General features: G+C 42.7%; 1 protein-coding gene across 1 annotated transcript; it reads right to left on the reverse strand.

Moving 5' to 3' along the window:
- Positions 1–4,977: 4,977 nt before the first annotated feature.
- On the reverse strand, positions 4,978–24,307 carry rraga (Ras-related GTP binding A). Its single transcript, XM_078211613.1, has 9 exons — positions 24,149–24,307; positions 18,013–18,112; positions 17,608–17,674; positions 15,202–15,424; positions 14,398–14,493; positions 12,647–12,769; positions 8,800–8,891; positions 8,152–8,267; positions 4,978–7,422 (listed from the first exon to the last, which is right to left on the reverse strand). Exons 1-9 carry the CDS (start codon positions 24,173–24,175, stop codon positions 7,325–7,327), a joined length of 942 nt encoding a protein of 313 aa, XP_078067739.1. The 5' UTR covers positions 24,176–24,307; the 3' UTR covers positions 4,978–7,324.
- Positions 24,308–26,077: the final 1,770 nt, after the last annotated feature.

The following is a 26,077-nucleotide window of genomic DNA, read 5'->3' on the forward strand; positions in this document are numbered from 1 at the left end:
ACTAGCTCACTGCATACTTGCACATTGGGACTTTCAGTTGGGTCAGAATGTTGCCTCCGAAGTGACAAATGGTAAGAGATTTGCTCCCCTTTTTATTAATCTTTTCATTGCCCACATACATTCACATTTGTGACTTTATTTAAGTCATCAAGTATTAGTTTACGACCCTTAGGAGATTGAGTTCAACCTTGTTGGACATGTCAGCACAGCAGAGCTGCCGGAGGCTGTGCCTGTTGAAACATATGGTTGCTGATTTGTGGGCTTTCGTGGACAAGGTCTTCAAGCCTCACCATTTATGTGAGCATCCCTTACCAGTAACCACAAAACAGTAGTCTTGAACTTCTTCACCTCCAGGTTATTTCTAAGAAATGGCAGCAGGTTTTTGTGGAAGTTTGTAAGTAGCTGCCCATCATTGCAACAGACAAGTGACGGACGCCCTGTACAAGACAGCATTGAAATATATTGACCCAGACTGAAGGGACCATCAGGTTCAGAGGGTTATGGGTATTGTCTCACTGGCAGGTCATCTGGTCATCAAGGCCCTGGTGGATCAGCTGGGAACATTTATTCACAGGAAGGTATATCACTGCCTCAATAATGCACTGTTGGTGTGTGTCTGTTACAATAATTTTCTGCCTGGGCCTGCAAGGTTTCTGGAGGTTGCCATGATGCCTTCATCCTAAGGTAATTGGAGTTCATGCAGCTCTACCATTACTGCCTCACAGCGCCAGGGACCCAGGTTCGATTCCCAACTTGGGTCACGGTCTTTGTGGAGTTTGCATGCTCTCCCCGTGTCTGCGTGCGTTTCCTCCGGGTGCTCCAGTTTCCTCCCACAGTCTGAAAAACGTACTGGTTAGCTGAATTGGCTATGCTAAATTCTCCCTCAGTGTACCCGGACAGGTGCCAGAGTGTGGCGACTAGGGGATTTTCACAGTAACTTCATTGCAGTGTTAACGTAAGCCTACTTGTGACTAATAAATAAAGTTAACTTTACTGGAGAGACTATATGGATGGTCGCTAGGAGACAAGGGCTATCCATTGAAACAATGGCCACTAGTACCTGTGTCCAATCCTATATCAAAGATATAGAGGGGTTTCACTTGTTGCCATCTTAGCACTGGCCACCACACCCTTGAAGATGTGGTTATGATGCCTTGATTAGCCAAAGAGTACCCTCAAGTACACCCCCTCACCAGTGTCTCACATTGTGGTGGTGGTATCTGTGCTCTACACAATGTGGCCCTCCAGCCAGGTGTAGACTTTTGGGAGGAAGATCCAAAGGACCAACCTCAGTCTTTGGAGGAAGAGGAGGACAACATGGTGGAGCAAAGTGATCCTGCACTACAAGACCTTCCTCAGGCATCAAACCATTGACAAGGATAGCAGGGAAGCTCAGGCTGCGTTGATCTAGACACAATTCACGTGAGTCTGTACATCCTGGAGTGAATTTGGTCCATTACTACACCTCTCCCGCAAGTGCCACAGCATAAATGCCTATGCCGCAGTTACTTCTGGTGCTTCCCCACAATGCAAAACACACCTCTGACACCCATCTTTGTGTCACATATGCCTTCATTACATTGCTGCTTTAATGCCCTCAAAACACTGGGGTCATTCAGATCAGGGTGCGATCATGAACCACCTCATTACACTGAAGGTTTATCAGTCAAGAAAAGCATTATAAAGTCACCCATTGAGCTGTAAGCTGAATCCATTGACTCTGCATAAGGCTACCCAACAGGGTGAGGTAGAAGTGGGGCAGGTTGTTTACTTTTGCCGACATGTTGCCAGTGGGGGAGGGGGAGGGGGCTCCACCACAAGCTGCCCTATCCAGCAAAAGCACGGGCAGCTTCAGGTATGGAAACTTGCTGTGTAGATGGTGCCTCAGTAAAGGGGCCCAGGAGCAGCCAATGGCAATGGTGTCCCGGGAGGGGGCAACCCTACTGGACCTGACCTTTCATGCCAATGCACATACTTGTCTGATCGAACCAGCAGCTGGGGATATCTAAATCCTGTCCATACACTTTTGTGCCAGTGTAACCTATCTGTCAATGCTACAGAATGTGGAATGCACTAAATGGCAGTGCAATGCTCCTGCTTCTATTGAGAGTGATGCCACATATCGCTCTTTATGAAGATGGGTATTCTGAGAATGGAGGAGCTCATAAACCTGGGACATTCTGCAAAATATCCCATGGCTGGATTCCACCTTGCTACTCCGGACAGGCTCAATAAGCCTGTATATGATCCCCATTGCCCTGCATCCCTGTCCTGTTGAGCATGGCTAGAGTTGCCCTCTTCTACAAAGGAGTGGAATTTACTGCATATGTGGTTGTCTAGGACTGAAATACTCTCAAAATCTCCACCTGCTGCACTTCTATCCTACAAAATCCCACTTTACTTAATTTGTCCATGTATTTAATCAATTTAGTTTATGGGTCTGTTTTTAACTAATTATTTGACTTAGTTTAACTCATAGGTAGATTTAGTGTTGTCTTGTTATAGAAAAAAAAAATCACATTTGGAAGCGGAAAAGAGCACCTCTGTCCCTCTTTCACCAAATCCCCAACTCCGTGCACTGTTTGCAACTAGTCTGTGCATCAGATACTGTACTTTTAACTTTTACACACCTTATGAGCCACACTAAAGTCACAAATGCTCATGGGCTGATTGACATTTAACTGCCTAGATGAGCAGTTCATGTTAACCAATTTAGTTTTTTTTTAAAATCACTTTAACACTCTTATGGAGTTCCACTTGCACCAAATTACAGCTGTTTCTGGACTCTTATACTGGTAGGAAATGGGAATAGGCCCACAGCTATCTACAAGGACTATATCAAAAAGTCAGTGAATGATTTTCTCCAATAGTCTTGTAAACTATTGGAGCTAAAGAGTACATTTTAGAGCAAATATTATAACTCCTTGCAGACCCACAATCTTATCTTTGACAAGTATTTGCACCATTAGTATCTTTCTTTTGTACAAATGTGTTCATCTTCAGCAGAACACTAATATTCCAGAATAGTTTTTCCTCTTGGGATAAAGAGAATCTGTGCATCTTGTGGGGCCCTGTGTCACGAGGGACAAGTTATGCATGCTGCAATATGCTTGTTTCACATGCAATGGTGCCAAATTTGACATTGGAATTTTGAGCTACCCATTGAAACATCTTCTTTGGCTGGGAACACAAGTTAAAAACATTAGGAGGAAGCTATAACCGAAGAGATTAGAAGGCAAAATACTTGTTTACTGGAAATCCATAATAAAAACAGAAAATGCTGGAAATACTTTTAATTCCTATCCCTAATTGTCCTTGAACTGACTTACTAGGCCATTTCAGAGGACAGTTAAGAGTCAACTATATTGCTGTAGATCTGAAGTCATATTGGGCAGACCAAGTAAGGACAGATTTCCTTCCCTAAAAGGATATAGCGTGAACCAAATGGGTTTTTACAATAGTTGATGATAGCTTATGTCCCATCTCCCCATATTCAATGGGTGAGGTAGGATCTACCAAGAAAGAAACACAGTTCTGGTCTGTAACCTTTCAGCAGAACTAGTAAATGTTGGAAATGTAATTGTTTTGAGCATAGAGAATGGGGAGTGTGCTTAAAAACAAAAAGAGAAAGTCTTTAATAGGGTGATGGTGAGGAGAGATTAAGTGACAAAGGAATGGATGGTGCAAGGCTAAAACATGTACTAATGGGACAAGTGACAAAACAAAATGATGTGCCTAGAGGAGATGTGAATGACAGGACACTGAATATCTGTCATCCAAAAGCTATGGAAATTTGAGAGCAACAAGGGAGGAAAGCACAAACCAACAATGCGAAAATCAAAATAGGGACACGGGTTACAATCTAAAAGTGTTGAATCCAATGCGAGTCCAGAAGGCTGTGAAATGCTCAATTCAAAGATGAGGTGCTTTTCCTCAAGCTTGCATTGAGATTCATTGGGTCACTGCAGGGGGACAAGTAGTCAGAGTAGGATGGGAAGCTCAGGGTCACGCTTGCAACTGAATGGTGTTATGCAAAGTAGTCACCAATCCACATCTGGTCAGCCCAAAATAGACACATCACGAGCAGTGAATCAGTATACAAAATTGAAAATGCAAGTAAATCACATTCACCTGGAAGGGAGCCTTGAATGGGGAAAGTGAGGTGGCAAAAAGGGCAAGTTTTGTACACTTTGTACTGTGGGAAAAGGAGGAGTGCTTGGGGTGAGTGAGGAGCACACCTGGGTATTACAACGGGCTTGGTACCTTTGAAATGGGAGGGGGAAAGATATGTTTGGTGCTAACATTGTGCTCGAGATGGTGCAAATGTCAGAGAATGATCCAGTTAAGTTTAAATTTGTTTTTGTTACAAATAGACTTATAACAATGTAATGAAGTTACTGTGAAAATCCCCTCTTCGCCACACTCTGGCACCTGTTCAGATACACTGAGGGAGAATTTAACATGGCCACTGCACCTAAGCAGCATGTCTTTCGGACTGTGGGAGGAAACCAAGGCACTCGGAGGAAACACACACAGACACAAGGAAAACGTGCAGACCCGACACAGACAGTGACCCAAGCCAGGAATCGAACCTGGGTCCCTAGCGCTGAGGCAGAAGTGCTAACCACTGTGTCCAGGAGGCTAGTGGTGTGGAAGGTGAGGACAGAAGGGGAATCCTACTGTAACCATGTGGGGGTGGGGAACGAGTGACAGCATCAGGAGAACTAGCTTCAGAAACTGATATTTGATTGCCCTCCATTGTAGAGGTAACTACCAATAATCACACTGAATCATTCTAGCATGTCACACAATTCCAGGTCTCCGAGAGTTATGTTTCAATGATCCAAGCTGTTCTATTCAAACACAGCTAGCCAATATAATATTCAATGTGGAGAGGAGGACAAATGCAGCTGATCACCTACAATCTTGGGAACTTGGAAGTCAAGTTGTCAAAATAACAAAGGGAATGCCATGCACTACTTCTATATTACTTTATTGAGATATAAAGAATTGCAGATGTTTAACAAACAATGGCAGAAATTTAAAGTACAATGCTTAAACAAAAAGAGCAGCTTGTCCTGGAGAAATGAATTACTTCCAAGTGTAGTACTGAAATGTGAACATACATCTCCCCTGTTCTCACCCAGTCTGCCACCCTAAAATCAACTGTTGAATATACAATGTGTGCATCAGGAAACTGTAAAATTAGCCAATATTTATATTACATTACATGGTAGGTGTAATACTGTCAATTTGAAGGGGAATGTGTAAAGATGCTGCAATTAGATCACCTCAATTATTTTAATATTATTAAATGCCAGAGTTCAAAGTCTCTTGAAGCTTTTGAAACACTACCATTTTCCAGATGTTTTTACAGTGACATTCTGTAATAGAACATTCTACACCCAGTAATCCATAAACAATTCTCAGTGCGTGTAAATCAGGCATTTGTGCTTAGGCCTTTTGGCTAAGATCAAGTATGGTTTTGCTGTCCTGTACTTGATAGAAGTCAAATGAGGTTACAGTGAGGCTTCATTTGAAGCAATTTTTAAAAACGGCATCTAGGCCTTTTGGCTAAGATGCTAATGAGATCAAGCCCTGGAGAAGGTGCTATGCCTGCTCCAATCAGCTTGGATCATGTCGATCCGGCCCAAGACAGAAAGAAGCTTGCCTGTCTTGTCAGCTTGAATCTGGAATGTCTCACTTGTTGAGACTTTGAATTGGACTTTGATTGGATTGAATTGGATATAACAAAAAAAAATTGTGCTTAGAAGTGAACTTTTTTCAAAAGTTCATACATTAATTCAATCAATTTAGGGTTTAAAAGTGACAAATGTATTTTGAGCAATTTTAAAATAAAGCTCATCACAAGCTCTTGGCCTTCTGACATGTTTTCAGTACAAAAACTTTATAAAATTACAAACTGCCACCCAAAACAACTTCCTCCTCACTACTTTACACCAAGAAAACTTAGACAGTATTTGAAAAATTAAACCCGAAGTGAAAAGTGCGATACATAGATCTTTGAGTTTTCTTAGTTGTGTGTGTGAAAACACACATTCACTCTTACTGATTATACAGATCAAAGATTTTTTTGTTTTTCAGTTATATGCTGAAGTGGACAAGAGAATGCAACAGACACCATCACTTATCACCATGTGCCCCTGGAGGAAGAGGATCAGTCCTGTGAAATTTGCAAACAAAATACCTATATCACATGGGTTAAACAATGGTAATATTTTGGCTTAAGTCAGCAGAAACACTAATTTTTTGCAAAAAAATGCATACAACTTTGTGGGCTAAAAGGTGTGGTTTTGGAAAGAAATAAACACTGCAGAGTAATTCTAAAATGGTTCCAACAAAAGATGATTCAATATTGAAATAGATTTTATTAAATTATTTGCATTATTTTAACAGGGAACAGACAGAGAAACCACTCCCTTACATTGGCCCACCAAATGTTGGGAACTGTGCAAGAGCAGCCCAGGAAGACTGGCCACAGATTCTCCCATCTCAGAGGATTAGAGGGGGGAGAAAAGAGACAGAAGTCTCGCTTGTTCATCCAAACACAGCAACCAAAAAAAATGAACCTGTAGGAATAGAGGAGAATGTGCAAAGATCCAAAAGTCTGGCAACGTACCGTCTATAATCCAACCAGTTTATATTTTAAAAAAGCACGGTGATCTTGGAAGGTTGAAGAAAAATAGCACATCAGGTGAAACACATACATTTTTACATTGTATTACTGAAAGACAAACTCAATTCTTGAGGGGTAGGAGGAAAAAATTGTGAAAGTAGCCATGCCATTCATTCCAGCACTAACACTGGATTATTATAGGTGGTGAATATATTTGCATCCCCTTAATAAGTAGATATTACTTCGTCTTGGATAGGATTTTCACAATTACAAATGATCATAATGCAACATTTGTAGGTGGCAAAACAAAGGTTAGATTGTCAGGTCAGAAAGAGAGAGATAGTATATTTTACATGCAGAATGCAAAGTCAAAAGCCTTGTTATTACAGACTCCCACAGAATGCTTCTCTAAAGGTTTCAGCTCCTGCATGGATTACCATAAAAATGGGACATCTACTGTTTCAATCAAATGTTTCATTGCAAGAGTTTTGGAGCAGAGTCTGGAATAAAGAGGTCCTGCTGCTTTCAGGAGATGACACGAGTTACGTGACAAGGTGCTCAAGGTCACAAAAAATGTGACAACTGCAGCAAATTACTCAAAAAACAGACACGATATAAAGAATTATATCAAGAAATATCAATTCATCATACACCCATCTGATATCCAGTCTATAATAACGTTGCCCTTCAGCGCACCAAAAGACTGTGTTTGGGACCATCTACTCTCTCCAGCTTCTCAAAGTGTTTCCTGGCATTACGGATATTGATGAGTGTGGCTGCTGAAGCTGAAAAGAGTTTAGAAAAAAAAAGTTATGAATGCAATACATGAAAAACAGCAAGTTAAATCGCACATGTAATCATAAAATCAAGGGATGCAGTTTAGTTGCAGCAATAATGGGAAAGGGAACGCCCCCAATGGAAGATTCAAAGACATATTTTTTATTTTCTCAGCAGTGTAATCTTCTCTTGTTTATAGCCATCCTATTTGATCCCAAGTGAGCTTCTGGCCTCATTATATCACAAAGACCACCTGTCTCTGCATCACCCATCTCCTGGTGAAAGATTTATCCAAATGCAGAGGATGGGATTTTCCAGCCGCATGCGCCCCAAAACCAGAAAATCCTGGCAGTCAATGGACCTTTGCATGGTCCCCCCTCCCCCCCCAAACACCACCACCCCACTACTACTACGATTCCGTGATGCGCAGGACGGGAAAATTCCCCCCCACCCCATGTCTGTTTTCTTATCGTGTTTCCTTAAACCCAGTATTTTTAAATCTTAGTATAGATAAATAAAACTAAGAAAATCAGGTCTTTTAAATATAAATACAAATCTATTAAAAGCTTTTCTTTGCATGAAGTTGCAGCTCATATCTCACCATTGAGTTAGATTGCATTAGTCAAACTGTCTACAAACAAATCTGGTTTTGTATCACATAGCAAATAAAACATCGAGATGGATTTAACACTTGCACAGTTAATGGCAACAAATTGGAAAGAATTTTGGCAACTTACGTATAGAGGGGTCAGACATGATTACCATCACGTATGTGTTTGATGTGAAGACATCAATGAATGCTGCAAAATTGGAATTCCTAACTTCCATACTTTGGAAAGATGCAGCCAATTTACTGCAGAAAGAGCAGCATACAAAACATATTAGCTAAATGCTCAACACCCAAGAACAATGAACACAACCCTGCAAGTACCACTGATTTCCGCATGACTAGAGTGTATCTAACAAATAGGGCCCGACTAAAACATTGGCTTTGGACAGCAAGTCCCAGGATTAAGTAACTAATCAAGACCAGGCTCAAGATGTTATGCATTCTTTAAGTCAGAATATGCTTTACAAGCACCTTAGATTTAGCTACAGTGTTTCAAAGGTTCCTACGTAGGAAAAAATGTCCATATTTGATCTTAATACTAAAGATTTAAAGAATTGCAGAAAATAGAAAGGCTTCACTGGTGTGGCAGGACAGGTTTTTTTGAGATTAAAAGTAAGACACATTGTGAATTGTTATCCTGCATCCAATCTACACCCTACCCCATTTAGGAATGTTCTGTACTGACTAAGCAAATGGTGTTTTAATGCCTAGCACTGATAGGGCTTATTTTGATGAGCACAAACATTCCAGCGTCTCAGACAAAAAAGAGGTTTACCTGCAGCTTAGCTTAAATTGTTTAATAATATTGCTGATTTTTTCAAATCTGTGCGCATCTCTCTGTTCTTTACACTGATAGTGAGAGATCACCTAAAAGAGTGAAGAAAAATAAATGCTTCATTGTCAGAGTACCTCTCTGCCACCTGGGAACAAACACAAGAATCTAGATTAAAGCATTTTATTGAAAGGTAACACTGTCAAATACACCATATGACCATTTTACTGAAGTATACAGCACTGCAACAGCAATGAAAGAAAGTGTTTCCCCATGTTTCTACCAGTGACATCCACTGCAAATGATGCATTCAGCTCAATTTGCATTGGGGGGGGGGTTCACAAAGGAGAGCAAACATCTTAAAAGCAAATTAACATGCGTTGTTCAACAAGTCACAAGGGACTATGGCATATGGCACTGGGAAGGACATGATTCAATACCAAATAAAGTACGTATTTCCCATGTGTTAAGATTCGAGGCCGATTTAGAGTCTTGCAACACAGTCTTTGCAAGTCTCAGGGTTTGTACATGGACAGTCAGCAGTGTTAGAAGCAACATACTGTCAGATTGACACCTATAAAGTCACTATTAAAATTCCAACTGTCTTTCATCTTCCCTTGCACAAACTTATCACAGACACTCAAGAAATGTTTGCCCCAGTGAGCAATACTATCCAAATATTATTAGGATTAGAATTGACCAGCATGTACTATGCAATCTTTAATATAATGTTAATGAACCTTCACCCCAAAAAAATTGTAATATTGTAAAAAAAATCAAATCCATTGCACCAAAAGATCAAAACCAAAATCAGGACCTATTTCTCATGATCAATTTGCCCATTTCATACTACATGGTTACAGCACAGGAGGCCACTATTTGGCTCATTGTATTGTGCAGGCACTCTGCAAGAGCACTCACCTAGTTCCACTCTCTTATAGTCTGTAAATATTCTGTCTTCGGGTAATTATCCAATTCCTTTTTGAAAACCACCATTGTCTGCCTCTAATGCCCTCTCAGACAGTGCATTCAGGATCCCAATCACTCGCTGTGTGAGAAAGATTTTCCTCACGTTGCCTCTGGTTCTTTTGCTGATCACTTTCAATCTGTGTCTTTGAATTCTTGACCTTGCAATTAATGGGAATAATTTCTTGCTATTAACTCTGTTCAGATCTCTCATGATTTTGAACATTTTCTCCAAGGAGAGCAGGCTCAGTTTCTCCAATCAATCCTTGCAACTGAAATCCCTCATCTTTGAAATATACTTTTAAATCTTTTCTCCACCTTCCACAATTCCTCCACACTCTTCCAAAGTGTGGTGTCCAAAATTAGACAACAACAGAGTTGAGGCTGAATCAGTATTTTATACAAGTTCACCATATTTTCCTTGCTTTTCTACTCTACGCCGCTCTTTCAAGACCAAGATTCTGTATAGCTTATCAGTTGGTCAACTGGCCACAATTTCTTTAATGATTTGTGCACATGAACTCCCAGATCCCTCTGCTCCTGCACTCCCTTTAGAATTGTACCCTTTATTTTATTTGCCACTCCTTGTTCTTCCTACCAAAATGTATCACTTCACATTTTTCTGCATTAAATTTCATCTGCCACGCACCTTTTCATGTCCTCTTGAAATCCACCAATGTTCTTTTCACAATACAAGTTGTGTCATCTCCAAATTTGTACTCACGTCAAGGTTATCAATATAGAGCAAGAAATGCAGTGGTCTTGGTATCGATCCCTGGGTAACTCCACTATATAACTATATATATTTGAGTAATACTCAATCTTGAATGAAGGTCAACTCCCAAGTTTTGATCAGGAAATCCTTACTTTGCCAATCACCATCCACTTGCTGCCTCTCCTGCAAGCCGACTCCCTCCCTCTCCCAGCTCTCGAATTATCTCAAGGAGTGGGACAGACCACTCCAAAATGGTACTGATTGGATCACGTATGCCGGTGGCACAGTGGTTAGCATTGCTGCCTCAGTGCCAGGGACCTGGGTTCGATTCCTGGCTTGGGTCATTGTGCAGAATCTGCACGTTCTCTCCATGTCTGCGTGGGTTTCCTCCAGATGTTCCGGCTTCCTCCACAGTCCAAAAGACGTGCTGGTTAGGTGCGTTGGCCATGCTAAATTCTCCGCCAGTGTACCCGAACAGGTGCCCTAGTGGCGACTAGGGGATTTTCACAGTAACTTCACTGCAGTGTAAGCCTACTTGTGACACTAATAAATAAATATGCTCTCTGTCGGCCCTGGCATGAAGCAATGGTAAAGCAAAAGTCCCAGAGTGCGTTGTCATACCCAAGAGCATGCATGGATTTTCACCCTTTGAAAATATGTACAAATCAACTCCCTATTTTTTTGCCCAAACATTTGAGCTCAAAAAGTTGACTTTTATACAATTATATACCCTATCTTCCGCCAGCACAAAAACTGTTCACCACTACTCTTTCTTATCACTCATCTAACATTGTAACCATGCTGCCACTATCCCTTTTATTCCATGGGTTTTAACTTTGCTGTCAAGCCTGTTATGTGGCACTTCATGGAAGACCTTGTTCACTAAATCTATCACAATACCCTCATCCACCCTCTGTTATCTCATCAAAAAAACTCAAATCAAGTTGGATAAATATGGTTTGTCTTTAACAAATCTGTGCTGGTTTTCCATCATCACTCCACATTTGTCCAAGTGACTGGTAATTTTCTCCCAGATTGTTGGGAAAGTTTTCAGAAACAGAGGTTAAACTGACTGACCTGTAATCACTAGGTTCATTTGAACCTTTTTGAACAAGGGTGTAATTTTTGCAATTCTGCAGACCTCTGACACCATCCCTGTATCTTAGAAGTATTAGGAGAGCATAGTGCTTCTGCAGTTTCCACCTTGTTTCTCACTGTATCTATGGAGGCATCTGGTGACTTATCAACTTACAGCCGGACAGCTTTCCTAATATCCCTCCATCAATTGTTTTTTAGCTCATCCAGTATCTCAACAAGCTCTTTTCAATGGGACTTTGGTAGCATCTTCTTTGTCAGTAAAGTTGGATACAAAGTACTTATTTAGTACCTCAGTCATGCACTCTGCCTTCACGAACAAATCCCCCTTTTTGGTCCCTAATTGGCCCCGCTCCTCTCACCAACTTTTCACTATATTTACATGGCAACAGAAGATTTTTAGATTTACTTTTATATTGTCAGTCTTTTCACTTCTCCTCTGAACTTTCTACATTCAGCCTGGTTCTTTCATACATATTTCTCCTGCTTCATTTTGCTCTCTCTTTTGCCATCCAGGGAAGCTCTGGCTTTTTTATTCGTGTGAATGCAGAGCAACTGTACCAGAACAATCTCCTCTTTAACACCTTTCTTCCCCCCTCTGTTCAGTTTGACTCTCAGCACAAAATGAGACCAGTGCTGCTCTGCTTCTTCTGTTTTACAATGCTCCACTCCTAGACCTCTCCTTTAATACTGCTGCACTCCTCTTAAATCTTGAATATCCATGTTGCCTGCAGTTCTTGCTCTCCTCGCTCACCTGAAACATGTCACCAGATTAAAATCCTCCTTTTGACATTTTATTGAATCATGACTTAAAGGTGACTTAATGGGGAAATGCTTAATTTAAAATTACTACACCCAAAACGTCTGAGCTAGCTGAATTAAAATCAGGTGTAAAGATAAATTCACTAAACTGGGTACGGTAGAGGTTTCGTTACTAGGCTAATAATAGAAATCTAGACTGAGCCCAAGAACACAACAAACATATTCAAGCTATCAGGAACAACCAACACCTGAGGAATGAAATCATAAATCAACACCATCAAAACGAGAAGGAAGAAAATCCAAAGCACTTACTAGGAATGTGGCTCTTTCAAACAGTAGCACCTCATCAGCTTCAATAATCTGAGCAAAGTTCCTCAGGTTGGTTTCCAGTTGTTGTACATTAGGGATCAGCTGGTACACAATGCTTGACCAAGCCTAAGAGAAGCAAATCTCATGAGGAGTAGAAAACACCAACGGCTTGATGAAAATACTTCCATCATTTGGAATAGATACAAGGTTTCTCCGGAATAGATTTTTAATGCAGCTGGAGGGTATTAATGCAACCCTGATAGCAAAGATATTGATCATAAAGATGACAACTTATGTTTTTTGGATGGTAGAGTTATGTCAGAATTGCAATCACACTTTTACATGTCAACTATTCCTCCCCTTTTTGTCCTTTCCAGAAGGCGCTGAGCTTTGGCTGTGTAATTGGCGACAGGCCTATATCTGCCCAAACCAGACAGCATGGTGGCACAGTGGTTAACACTGCTGCCTCATAGCAGGGACCCAGGTTCGATTCCTGGCTTGGGTCACTGTGTGTGGAGTTTGCACATTCTCCCCATGTCTGCATGGGTTTCCTCTGGGTGCTCTGGCTTCTTCCAATGGTCTGAAAGACTGTAAACTTAAAAAATAAATCCAATACACCTTTATCCTGACATCAACACAAATATACTTTCCAGCAGGAGTTGCTGGGTTAAGCAAGATCCTTTGATAATTGCTTTCTCTTTCCAGAGAGGCCGACATTACCACCACCGCATCGAAGATTAAGAAAATAAGGTTTTGTTTGATGTGAAAGGGCACTTGCACATGAGCATTTGGACAGTTGCAAACCGAATGCAATTCATCCACAAATCCTTAAGAACGCAACTCAACCCTGCTATCCACCACCATTTCACATCCTCTTAAACGGGCCAGATAAATTCCATACTGTAAGTGTGGACTTCTTCCAAGCATACAGAGCTTCTTTCAGTTTACTTCACAGCAGTCCAATTGCACATCTCAGAGTGCACTAATGTATCAGTTAGGGTAGTGGTAACAGAAAGCAACGTTTCACTTTGTTAGAGACAGAGGTGCGCTCACTAATGAGGCATAACTGAATAATTTCAGCAAGGTCATATTTTCCAACCATTGTCCAAAGGTGCAAATTGGCAAGTTATTTTTACACTCTGTGCTGACTCCTCTAAATAGTACATCACATCTGTAGCACAGAGCAGGCCAGTCAGTCCGTCCAATTGGTCTGTCACTTTTAAGCTCCACACGATTTTCCTCCCACTCTTCTTCATTTTATCCTATCAGAATATCTTTCTATTCTCCCTCATGTGCTTGCTTAACTTCCCCTATAATGTATCTATGCTATTTGCCCCAATTACTTCTTGTGGTAATGCATCCCACATTCATACCACTTTGGAAATATAGGCTTTTCATGCATTTCCTACTGGATTTATGAGCATTTTACATTTATGAACACACAGGCACAGTTTGTGAACCTTCTCCAAGTGGAAACTTCTTTTCTACATCAATCCAATAAAATTTTAAAGCCTTCTTTATCAGGTCACCACTTAGCCTTTTCTTTTCATTGGAGTTTATTGAAATCTATTATATAAACATCGGCTTGTATTTGCCCAAAGTCAAGAATTACAAATGGAGTAATGGGAAAAATACCAGATTGATGGAAAGTGAGATTCTTTATTAATGAACAGCAAAGAAAAAATTATGAGCCAAAGCAAGTGAACAACTTTTATCTTTAACGCTTCCATCTTTTCACTTTAACTCAATCTTACCTTGTACAAGGTTTCATCCCAGATGGAGGTTCGAAAGCAGGTACATTCTAGGGGACGTGACAAGCGCCTCAAATCATCTTCACGCTCCTTAAAAATCTATAATCAAGAAATTAAAATAAATTTGGACAGGCTTAACCATTCACCCATAGTACAGAAGACGCCGTTATATCTGCATTGGCTCAGCAACAGAAGCTGCCCATTTTAATAAATTCTCTGTCCCCACTGACGAAGTGTAAAATGTACACGGAGCAACTACAAAGCTGGGAACTAGTGTTACAAAACTACAGGGATTACCGACCTTGACTGTTTATGCAAATCTACTAATCTCAGAAAATAAGAATTAAGGTTTTAAAACCTAAGGGATACGAGTGCAAGAATCAAACACTTTCCCATTTCCAACATTGAGCCCTAGTTTCAAAGCACACTCAGATCAGGTGTAGATTGACTCAAAGAGGTTCTCACTTTTCTAACAATGAGCTTAAAACCTAACAGTAACATGTGTGCTGCTTTGCATTTTCTATTTCAAACACCAGCTAGCTTTCTAACCAAATGAGATCACCAGTTTACATCCTATTTGTGTTGAATCACATCTGAACATTTTGTGCTGTGGATTCACATCCTCCAAGAATTAAGTTGCCGCACATAGAACATGTATAATGTGTGAAAAAGGAAAATTTCATTCCATTAATAGATGGTAAACTGAAACCTAAGCCCCCAGCCCATTGCGCCACAATTCTTTGTATCCTTTCATTTGCAGAAGGTGAGTGCAAAATATTACCGAATGTAAATCTAGCCTCCACTTACCAGGTCACGCTGATCCTCCTGCACAAGATCCATCTTGTGAACAAGGCAGAAGATTTTGGCATCAGGAGAGTTTTGAAGAATTGCCTCCAGGCATGACTGGTAGTAGTGCATATCTTTCTCCAATTCACGACTTTCAACATCAAAAACGTATATAAGAACTTCCACATTGCGGAATATGTTGTCTCGTTGACTGGTAAAGTAGTTTTCCATGAAAGTGTCCTGGCTGAGATTCAAAAAAAGAGATATATATCCACTAGTCATTCCATTAATCTAAAGAAAAGCAAGCCATAACAGCAGCACAGTGGTTAGCACTGCTGTCTCAGTGCTAAGGACCCAGGTTCGATTCTGGCCTTAGGTGACAGTCTGTGTGGAGTTTACATGTTCTCCCCATGTCAGCATGGGTTTCCTCCCACAGTCCAAAGAGTGTAGGTTAGGTGGATTGGCTATGCTAAATTGCCCCTTAGTGTCCAAATATATGTAAGTTAGGTGGATTAGCCATGGTAAATGGGTAGGGTTATGGGGATTGGGTTGGGCTGGGTAAGATGCTCTTTCAAAGAGTCAGTGCAAACTTGATAGGCCATCGTCTCCCCATCGGCCTATTGATATTATCGCTAGACTATTAATCCAGAAACTCAGCTAATGTTCTGGGGACCCAGGTTCGAATCCCGACATGGCAGATGGTGCAATTTGAATTCAATTTAAAAAAGTGGAATTAAGAATCTACTGATGACTATGAAGCCATTGTCGATTGTCAGAAAAACCCATCTGGTTCACTAATGTCCTTTAGGGCAGGAAATCTGCCAGTCTGGCCTACATATTAGCCCAGGGCCACAGCAATCTGGTTGACTCTCTCTCCAAAGGCAAGTAAGGATGGGCAATAAATGCTGCCAGCCAGCAACGCCCATGTCCCACAAATGAAGAAAAAAAGCCTCATTCTGCACAGTACGAATTCTATGATTCACAATTCTATGAAAGAAGTTTCCAGATTTTTGATCCAATGACAATGAAGAAAGTGATTATACCTCTAAATTAGCCTGTGACTTGCAAGTGGTGGTGCTCCAGTGCATCCGCGGCCTTCGAGGTAGGAGCGGTGACGAGTTTGGGAGGTTCTGGCATCAGAGGTTTGGTGAGTTGCTGCAGTACAACTTGTATTTGGTACATATTGGTATCCCAGTGTATCAGTGCAGAGGGATTGAATGTTTAAGAGCATGCATGAGGTGCCAATCAAGCAGGCTGCTTTGTCCTGGACAATGTTGAGCTTCTTGAGTGCTGTTGGAGCTGCACTCATCCAGGTAAGTGGAAAGTATTCCATTACATGCCTGACTTGCAGATAGTGAACAAGCTTTGTGGAATCAGGTGAGTTTTTCACTGCAGAATTTCCTGCTTCTGACTGGCTCTGTAGCCAAAAATTGTCCAATTCAGTTTCGGATCAAAGGTAATTACCAAGATGTTGATTGTGGGAGTTTCAGTAATGGTAATGCCAAAGGAAGATGGTTGGATTCTTTCATGTTGAAGATGGCAATTGTCTGGCATTGCATGGCACAAATATTACTTGCCACTTATCAGCCAAAGTTTGAAAGCTGTCCAGGTTTTGCCGAGGATCATGAATAGTATCGAATACCTTGGGATCATCAGTAAACATCTTCACTTCTGACCTTATAAAGAGGTAAATCATTGAAGATGGCTGGGCCTCAGACAGCCCTGAGCATCTCCTGCAGTAACATCCCAAGTCTGAGGTGATTGCCCTCCAACAATTACAATCTTTGTTCCAGGTATGACACCAGCCAGTTTAGAGTTTTAGTAAACTAGTTAAAGTCATAAACCACCACTGCAGAACCAGATGATGTATAAACTTATTTCGTAGTTCTAAAGTTTAATATTAATTACATACTTTTAAAAACATTGGTTTTTGATGGATTATTAAGTATATGTGAGCACTTTATTATAAAGTGAGAAATTAACATGTTAACTTAATCTTTCCTTGATGACCTAATGACAAAAGGTCAAGCAACTATCAATGTCTGTCACAAATCCCATCACAAAACAGAAAAGCAAAGCCAGAATAATGGCATTCTCTTCCTCACAAATCAACTACCATAATCCCTTTGATTAAATAGAAGCCTCTATCTTACTTCCATTACATACATATCACATTACTCTGTTTCTAATGTTTAGAATGTTACAATATACGCCATCCCACTTGTTTTGGCAGGCAGGTAGGTTCTCTGCCCCCAGGTGATAATTTATGCGAACACTCCCATATCTGTTCATTTTAATCCGAAGTATCTGACAAAGTTCCAGGTCTTCTCTGTCAAAACTGTGAAATGTAACTAGGTATCAGTAAAGAAAAGGACAGAGACATGCTCCCTTAATTTCCTATCATTGATTTAATAATAAAACACCTACCCACCACAGTCCCATAGATTCAGGACCAAGTTTCCCAGGAAACGGACATGTGAATGTTCCACATCAACTATAAAAGAGAATAAGATATTTCAGATTCACAATATGATAATCATGTTACATTATCTGTACAGTACTGTTATGATGGTGTCTTTTATGGCTTAATATTAGCTGCTAGAGAAGCCATTCTATACTAGCAAATCCTAGATGTGTCATTTGCGGCTGATTTTAAAATGTTGCAAAAGTGTAGAATGCAGAAAAGTAAATGGCAATCAAAGACAAATGCCTGCATAAAATATATTTGTTTTCTTTAACTGAATTACTTTTCACAGCTACTTCAAAAAAAAATGCAATTTACATCTCAAAGGTATCCTCTCATTCCAAACTTCCATCATGCACAGTACTTACTTGTAGCTGCAAGGCGCCGTGTGTCCCGAGCTATGTAGTTTGCAAAGATAATGGATCTCATGCTGGTCTTACCAGACCCACTCTTTCCCATCAACAGCACCTAGTGAGAACAGAAACATCATGGTACAAATCAGTGGGCATGTAACGTGACACTCCACAGTATGAGGATGTGGCCCACCAGCTTGTAACTTGACACAAAAGATCCTGTGAATTTAGAGGAACTGGTGGATAGGCAATAAGGTTGAATTGTTTCAGGGTCCCCACACAGTTAAATAACTTTCCATTTGAATACAACATCAACCAAGTACGAATTTTCATCTACATGCTAGCCATTGGTATTATCTACAGACATGGCAGCAGCTTCCATCAGCTCTTTGTCTCTGCCAATTAACACCACAATACTATCTTTATTCCCCACAACCACCGACAACCCTCGGCCGAACTCCATAGCACATTCTGAACTTTGTCAGACTGAACTGGACTGCTTGCAACCTTGGATCCAGGTTTAACCTGGAACAGAACTGCCTACCCCATATCCTGTTCATCACAAAGTGTCTACTTCTACTGCTATAATTTTCCCAACTTCCACCCAGAAACTGCTGAAACGGCCAGCCATGCATCGATGACCCCTAGACTTTACCATTCCAATGCTCTCCTGGTCAGCCTACAACTAACATAAAAAATGGGAGCAGGAATAGGACATTTGGCTTCTCAAGCCCGTTCCACCATTCGATGCAAGAAGTCTCACAACACCAGGTTAAAGTCCAACAGGTTTATTTGGTAGCAAAAGCCACTAGCTTTCGGAGCGCTGCTCCTTCGTCAGGCGAGTGAGAGTTCTGTTCACAAACAGGGCATATAAAGACACAAACTCAATTTATAAAATAATGATTGGAATGCGAGTCTTTACAGGTAATCAAGTCTTAAAGGTACAGACAATGTGAGTGGAGAGAGCGTTAAACGCAGATTAAAGAGATGTGTATTGTCTCCAGACAGGACAGTTAGTGAAATTTTGCAAGCCCAGGCAAGTCACGGGGATTATAGATAGTGTGGACATGAACCCAAGATCCCGGTTGATGCCGTCCTCATGTGTGCGGAAACTTGGCTATCAGTCTCCGCTCAGCGACTCTGCGCTGTCGTGTGTCGTGAAGGCCGCCTTGGAGAACACTTACCCAAAGATCAGAGGCCGAATGCCCGTGACCGCTGAAGTGTTCCCCAACAGGAAGAGAACACTCTTGGAAGAGAAATTCAGGAAGAGAAACACAGAGGGACTTAGGTGTGCAAGCCCACAAATCCTTGAAGGTGGCAACACAGGTGGAGAAGGTGGTGAAGAAGGCATATGGCATGCTTGTCTTTATAGGACGGGGTATAGAGTATAAAAGCTGGAGTCTGATGATGCAGCTGTATAGAACGCTGGTTAGGCCACATTTGGAGTACTGCGTCCAGTTCTGGTCGCCGCACGACCAGAAGGACGTGGAGGCATTAGACAGAATGCAGAGGAGGTTTACCAGGATGTTGCCTGGTATGGAGGGTCTTAGCTATGAGGAGAGATTGGGTAAACTGGGGTTGTTCTCCCTGGAAAGACGGAGAATGAGGGGAGATCTAATAGAGGTGTACAAGATTATGAAGGGGATCGATAGGGTGAACGGTGTGAAGCTTTTTCCCAGATCAGAAGTGACGATCACGACGGGTCACAGGCTCAAGGCGAGAGGGGCGAAGTATAACTCAGATATTAGAGGGATGTTTTTTTTACACAGAGGGTGGTGGGGCCTGGAATGCGCTGCCAAGTAGGGTGGTGGAGGCAGACACGCTGACATCGTTTAAGACTTACCTGGATAGTCACATGAGCAGCCTGGGAATGGAGGGATGCAAACGATTGGTCTAGTTGGACCAAGGAGCGGCACAGGCTTGGAGGGCCGAAGGGCCTGTTTCCTGTGCTGTACTGTTCTTTGTTCTTGCCTGGTGTTTATTCATCCGTTGTCGTAGCGTCTGCATGGTCTCCCCAATGTACCATGCCTTGGGGCATCCTTTCCTGCAGCATAAGGAAAGGATACCCCAAGGCATGGTACATTGGGGAGACCATGCAGATGCTACGACAACGGATGAATGAACACCGCTCGACAATCACCAGGCAAGAGTGTTATCTTCCTGTTGGGGAACACTTCAGCGGTCATGGGCATTCGGCCTCTGATCTTCGGCTAAGTGTTCTCCAAGGCGGCCTTCACGACACACGACAGTGCAGAGTCGCTGAGCAAAGACTGATAGCCAAGTTCCGCACACATGAGGATGGCCTCAACCGGGATCTTGGGTTCATGTCACACTATCTGTAACCCCTACGACTTGCCTGGGCTTGCAAAATCTCACTAACTGTCCTGTCTGGAGACAATACATATCTCTTTAACCTGCGCTTAACACTCCCTCCACTCACGTTGTCTGTACCTTTAAGACTTGATTACCTGTAAAGACTTGCATTCCAATCATTATTTTGTAAATTGAGTTTGTGTCTTTATATGCCCTGTTTGTGAACAGAACTCCCACTCACCTGACGAAGGGGCAGCGCTCCGAAGGCTAGTGGCTTTTGCTACCAAATAAACCTGTTGGACTTTAACCGGGTGTTGTGAGACTTCTTACTGTGTTTACCGCAGTCCAACACAAGCATCTCCACATCATGACCACCATTCGATATCATGGTTGATATCATGGTTGGTCTGTTTATGGCTTGAAATGCCTAAACTGCACTTTCCTGTCTACTCCCCCTTAACCCTGGACTTAGAATCATAGAATCCATACAGTAGAGGAGGAGGCCATTCGGACCAGCGAGCCTACACCGCCAGCAATCCCACCCAGGCCTTATGTCTGTAACCTCACGTATTTACCCTGCTAGTCCTCTGAACACGAAGGGGGAATTTTGCATGGCCAATCAACCTAATCTGCACAACTTTGGACTGTGGGAGAAAACGCATGCAAAGATGGGGAGAACCTGCAAGCTCCATATCGACAATCACCTGAGGCCAGAATTGAACCTGGGTCACTGGCACTGTGAAGCAGCAGTGCTAACCACTGTGCCACCATGCTGGCCTTCTCAATCAAAAAAAAATCTATCTATCTCAGGCTTGAATATGTTCAAATGATCACCACTGCTTGCTTAGGAGAACTAATTACCATCATAAGATATTCCTTCCTCACCTCTGTCTTAAATGGGAGACCTGATTTTGAAACTGTGCCACCTAGTTCTAGATTCCCCACAGCAGGAAAAAATCTCTCAGCATCAATCCTGTCAAATCTCCTCAGGATCTTATAGGTTTCAATAAGATCACCTCTCATTCTTCCAAACTCCAAAATGTATAGGCCCAATCTTTCCCCATTAGACAAACTACTCATCCCAGAAATTAGCCTAGTTAATTTTCTCTGAGCTGCTTCCATATGCTCTTCCAAGTCACAAATCAGGAGTGTGATGGAATACTCTTCATTGTCCTGGATGAGTGCCTCACCATCACTCAACACCATCCAGGACAAGGCAACCCACTTGATTTATACCCATCTATCACCTTAAAAACTGTGTCTTCACCACTGGCACACTGCAGCATCTCACCAAGGCTCCCTTGACCTCTTTTTAGGTCAAACCAAATAAACAAACTCAGATTAAGTCGGGACAAAGCAAAAGGGGCAGCTCCCCAAAAGGATGGGGGGGAGCAGCCCGAACAAAAATCAAAGTAGAAAGGAAACTTAAAAACATCAAATTAAAATGTGATTGTCAGGGTCAATAACGCACCCCAACCCCTGCGGTGCCCAACAGGCACGGAAGGCGTCAATCGCGCCCGTGGACACCGCATGTTCCCTCTCCAGGGACACCTGGCCGCGAACGTAGCCGCGGTAGAGGGGCAGACAGTCAGGATGGACAGCCCCCTCGATCGCCCGCTGCCTGGACCGGTAAATGGCGCGTTTCGCCAGGCCCAGGAGCAGGTTCACGAGGAGGTCGCCATCCCAACCCTCCCCTCTCCGCACCGGGTATTCGTAGATCAGGAGCGTGGGACTGAAGTGCAAACAGATCAATAAAAGGTTCTTTAGGAAAACAAAAAGGGAGTGCAGCCTAAGACACAAAACATGGACATGGTCCACGGTCTCCACAAGGCCACAGAAAGGGCAGTCTTCGGAGCCTGTGAACCAGTGAATCCTACGGTTGTGCGGAACTGCTGCATGCATCATCCTCCACCCCAGGTCCCCGACGTAATAGAGGGACCTCCACCGCCCGGCGGCAACAAGGCCCGCCAAGGTGTATCCGGGCGACAGGCGAGGACGCGGTAGTGGAAGGTGTGCAGCAGCAGCCCGCACAGGAAACGCCTCCGCGCGGTAGAAAAAGGCACGGAGGACATTTCCGTGAGGCGGCTCATGCTGTGGGGCACCTCACCCGAGGAGGGGGGGTTGAGGTTTTGGGCCAATGTGGAATTCCGTCCGAACAGGGTAACGCTCGGGCGGGATCCCACCGCACACCTGCGCCGCCTCGAGTTTGCGCGCAGTTTCGGGGCCGAGCACGACCATCCCAAGGTCTAGGATGGCTTTGGCCGCACGCCAGACGGACGCCCCCGCGCGCTCAGCCAGCGCGGGGGGGGGGGGCTCATCCAGCCCACCCCTCCGCCATCGAGCACGTCCCCAGCTTTTTCCAAACTCAACCGTCGAGAGGAACAATAGCAGCAGGCAAGTTCTCCTCCAAATCCTGAAAACATATTACTTACTGGTCCTTCACTGTCACTGGGTGTAAAATCCTGCAACTGCCTCTCTCATGGTATTGTGGTGTAACAACCCCAAATGGATCACAGTGGTGTAAAAATGCAGATCATCACCACCTTCTCAAGGGTAATTGGGGATGAGAAACAAATGCTGGCCTTGCCAATAAGGCCCACATCCTTTGAACAAAAAAAACTGTGCAGCATCTGGTGAAGTATAGTAGTCAGGCAAGAGGACTAGTCTCATATTGCTTTGTAATGGAAGTCCCTCTCTAAACCATCCCTCCCTCCTTTATGAGCTTTATAAGCTTTTTGGCATCATCCCTTGGATTGCCTTTTGAGGCTGTGTCAAATCTTGCATTAATAACCCTGTTAAGGTCCTTGGGACAAAGATGCTGCTCCTGCAGTTAATACAATACCTGTAAGAACCCAATTCACAGCACTTCCCCAATGGACATCAGCAAGCATAGAATGAGGAAGGTGGCAAACACTTGATGGTAACTGATTATTACATAATAAGTTTTGAATCTGATGAACCCATAATGCAATGACTTCTAACGTCTAGGAGATTAAATGGACTAATAGGGGAGGGGAAAAGGAGAAGGTGGACAACTTGGGGTTAGTTCCAGAGGGCAACAAGGTGAACAAAGAAGCAATGTTCACAGAGGTAACACAGTGGCACAGCGGCTAGCACTGCTGCCTCACACTCCAGGGACCCAGGTTCGATTCCCAGCTTGAGTCACTGTCTGTGTGGAGTTTGCACGTTCTCCCCGTGTCTGCGTGGGTTTCCTCCAGTTTCCGCCCACAGTCTGAAAGGTGTGTTTAGGCGCATTGACCCAAACAGGAGCCAGAATGTGGTGACTAGGGGAATTTCACAGCAACTTCATTGCAGTGTTAATGTGAGCCTTACTTGTGACACTAATAAATAAACTTTAAACACCCAGTCATGGTCCCTCAGCAAGCAAAAACATGAAAACATTTGAAATTAGGATAAAGATTGAAAAGGTTTTTTTTTAAATGAAGTTTGGTGAGGACGGGCTGACGAGGATGTCAACTGGAGTGCAGCTGAGGTCATGGTCAGCTTGCAGGTTCTGAAAGGCAGCAGAAAAGGAGATGCAATGGGGGAAGATATTGGGGAAGTGCAGCCACAGTCTGATAAAGGCAATGGGTGACAACGTTGGTGCAACAGTGAAAGAAGTGGCCTTGATGAGAACTGAGAGGAGGGGGTTCTTGGGATGACCCTGTTTGGGATGGCCCAGGGGGAGGGTATTGCTACCTTCCAGAGTAAATGGCACAAGGGAAAGACTTGATCCACACTCAGCCTGCGGGGGGGGGGGGGGGGGGAACTCCTGTTGCCCTGGTAACCCCCGCTGTACTATCCTCCCTCTTATTCCTGAAGACAACTCTATCCTTACCTTTTTCTTCATGGCTGTGCTCGGCATCCCCCGCCTGCAGAATGTCCTGATCTATCCCAGGGGTTTTTCCTTGCCCTGCCTCCACCTCCTAGCCGCAGTTCTCAGGCTTCAGGATCACCAACAGGCCGTAGTCACGCGCTTCACTTACGTCATTTCCATGGCAACCACTGTACGGCGCGTCCTCCCAGTTTGCGACATTGTCGTAAATCCAATGTTGAGTGGATGATTTGTCTCAGTGGTCAGTGTGTCAGTCACCCTTCACATTAAAAGGCATCAACAAGTTATTTGCAGAATTAATGTAACTGGAATGCTGTTCTAGCTGTATTGTTAATGCAATGTAATTAAAGAGTGGCTGGAGGAGATTCTGGAGGGGGAGGATGCACAGGTAGTGGTTATGGTACACACTATACCAGTGGTTCCCAAAGGGTGCAGCGCGCCACACTGGTGCGGCGAGAAAGGATGGCAAGTGTGGCGGGAAGATTCCAGGACAATCAAAGAAACATTTAAACATGGTTTAAACAAGCATTGTTTTATACTTTCTGGATGTCCCATGATCATATTATAAAGTAGTTGTGTTCTATGTTATGAATCAAGCACTGCGAGGAGTTGTTTTTTTTTGTTTTTGAATGTATTTCTTATCAATAAAAAATTTGGTGTGGCGCGAGCAAATTTTTATTCCAAAAGTGCGGCCCAGTGAAAAAAGTTTGGGAACCACTGCATTATACAAAGGACATCGGTAATAAAAAGAATGAGGTCTTAAAAACAGAAGACGGGGAGTTAGGAAGCAAGTTAAAAAGTAGGACCTCACAGGTATTTCCCATTACTTCCTGTGCACGATTATACTTTATATTTCCTAGTTCTTCCTGGTTTAACTCTGTATTGTTCAGTGGTTGCTTTAAGAACCTTGCTGATGCTTCCCCCATAGATCCCCTGTAGAAGGAGCTGCATTGAAACAGATGATAGATTAGTGGACATTTCAGCTAACAAGCCCATGAAAAGTCGATGGACAACTATGTATAAGGTCAAGGATGAAAGCCTTCCTTTCATTGCTGAGGAGAAAATCCAGGCCAATGTGAATACAAGACCTAGCAAAAGAGGAGGCAGTGGCGTAGTGGTCTTGACACTAGACTAGTAATCAGCTAATGTTCTGGGGACCCGGGTTTGAATCCCGCCATGGCAGATGGCGGAATTAGGAATCTACTGATGACCATGGAACCATTATCGATTGTCAGAGTTACATTGCCGGTTATTAAAGCAATAATGAGGAAGCATATTAGCTCTGGTGATGTGGAATTTGTATGGGTAGAGCTGAGAAAGAGGCTAAATACGTTAATGGGAGTTGTATGTAGACCCCCAAACTGTAGTGGTGATGTTGGGAATGGCATTAAACAGGAAATTAGAGACACATGTGATGAAGGAACATCTGTAATTGTGGGTGACTTTAATCTGCATGTAGATTGGGTAAATCAAATTAATCACAATGCCATAGTGGAGGAATTATTGGAGTATTTATGGGATGGTTTTTTTGGACCAATATGTTGAGGAACCATCCAGAGAACAAGTCATCCTAGTCTGGGTACTGTGTAATGAGAAAGGAATAATTGGCGATCTAGTTGTGGGAGGCCTCTTGGGGATCAGTAACCATAATAAAATAGAATTCTTCATTATGACGGAGAGTGACATGATTGATTCAGAGACTAGGGTCCTGAATCTAAATAAAGGAGACTCTGATCGTATGAGGTGTGGATTGGCTATGATGGATTTGGATATGTTACTTAAAGTGATGATGGTAGATAGGCAATGATAATCATTCAAAGGGTGCATGGGTGAACTGCAACAATTGTTCATTCTTGTCTGACGCAACAATACAACAGTGAAGGTAGAAAAACCATGTCTTACAAGGGAAATTAGAGATAGTATAAGATCGAA

The sequence above is a fragment of the Mustelus asterias genome, chromosome 4 (assembly GCF_964213995.1).
Source record: "Mustelus asterias chromosome 4, sMusAst1.hap1.1, whole genome shotgun sequence".
Taxonomy (NCBI): domain Eukaryota; kingdom Metazoa; phylum Chordata; class Chondrichthyes; order Carcharhiniformes; family Triakidae; genus Mustelus; species Mustelus asterias.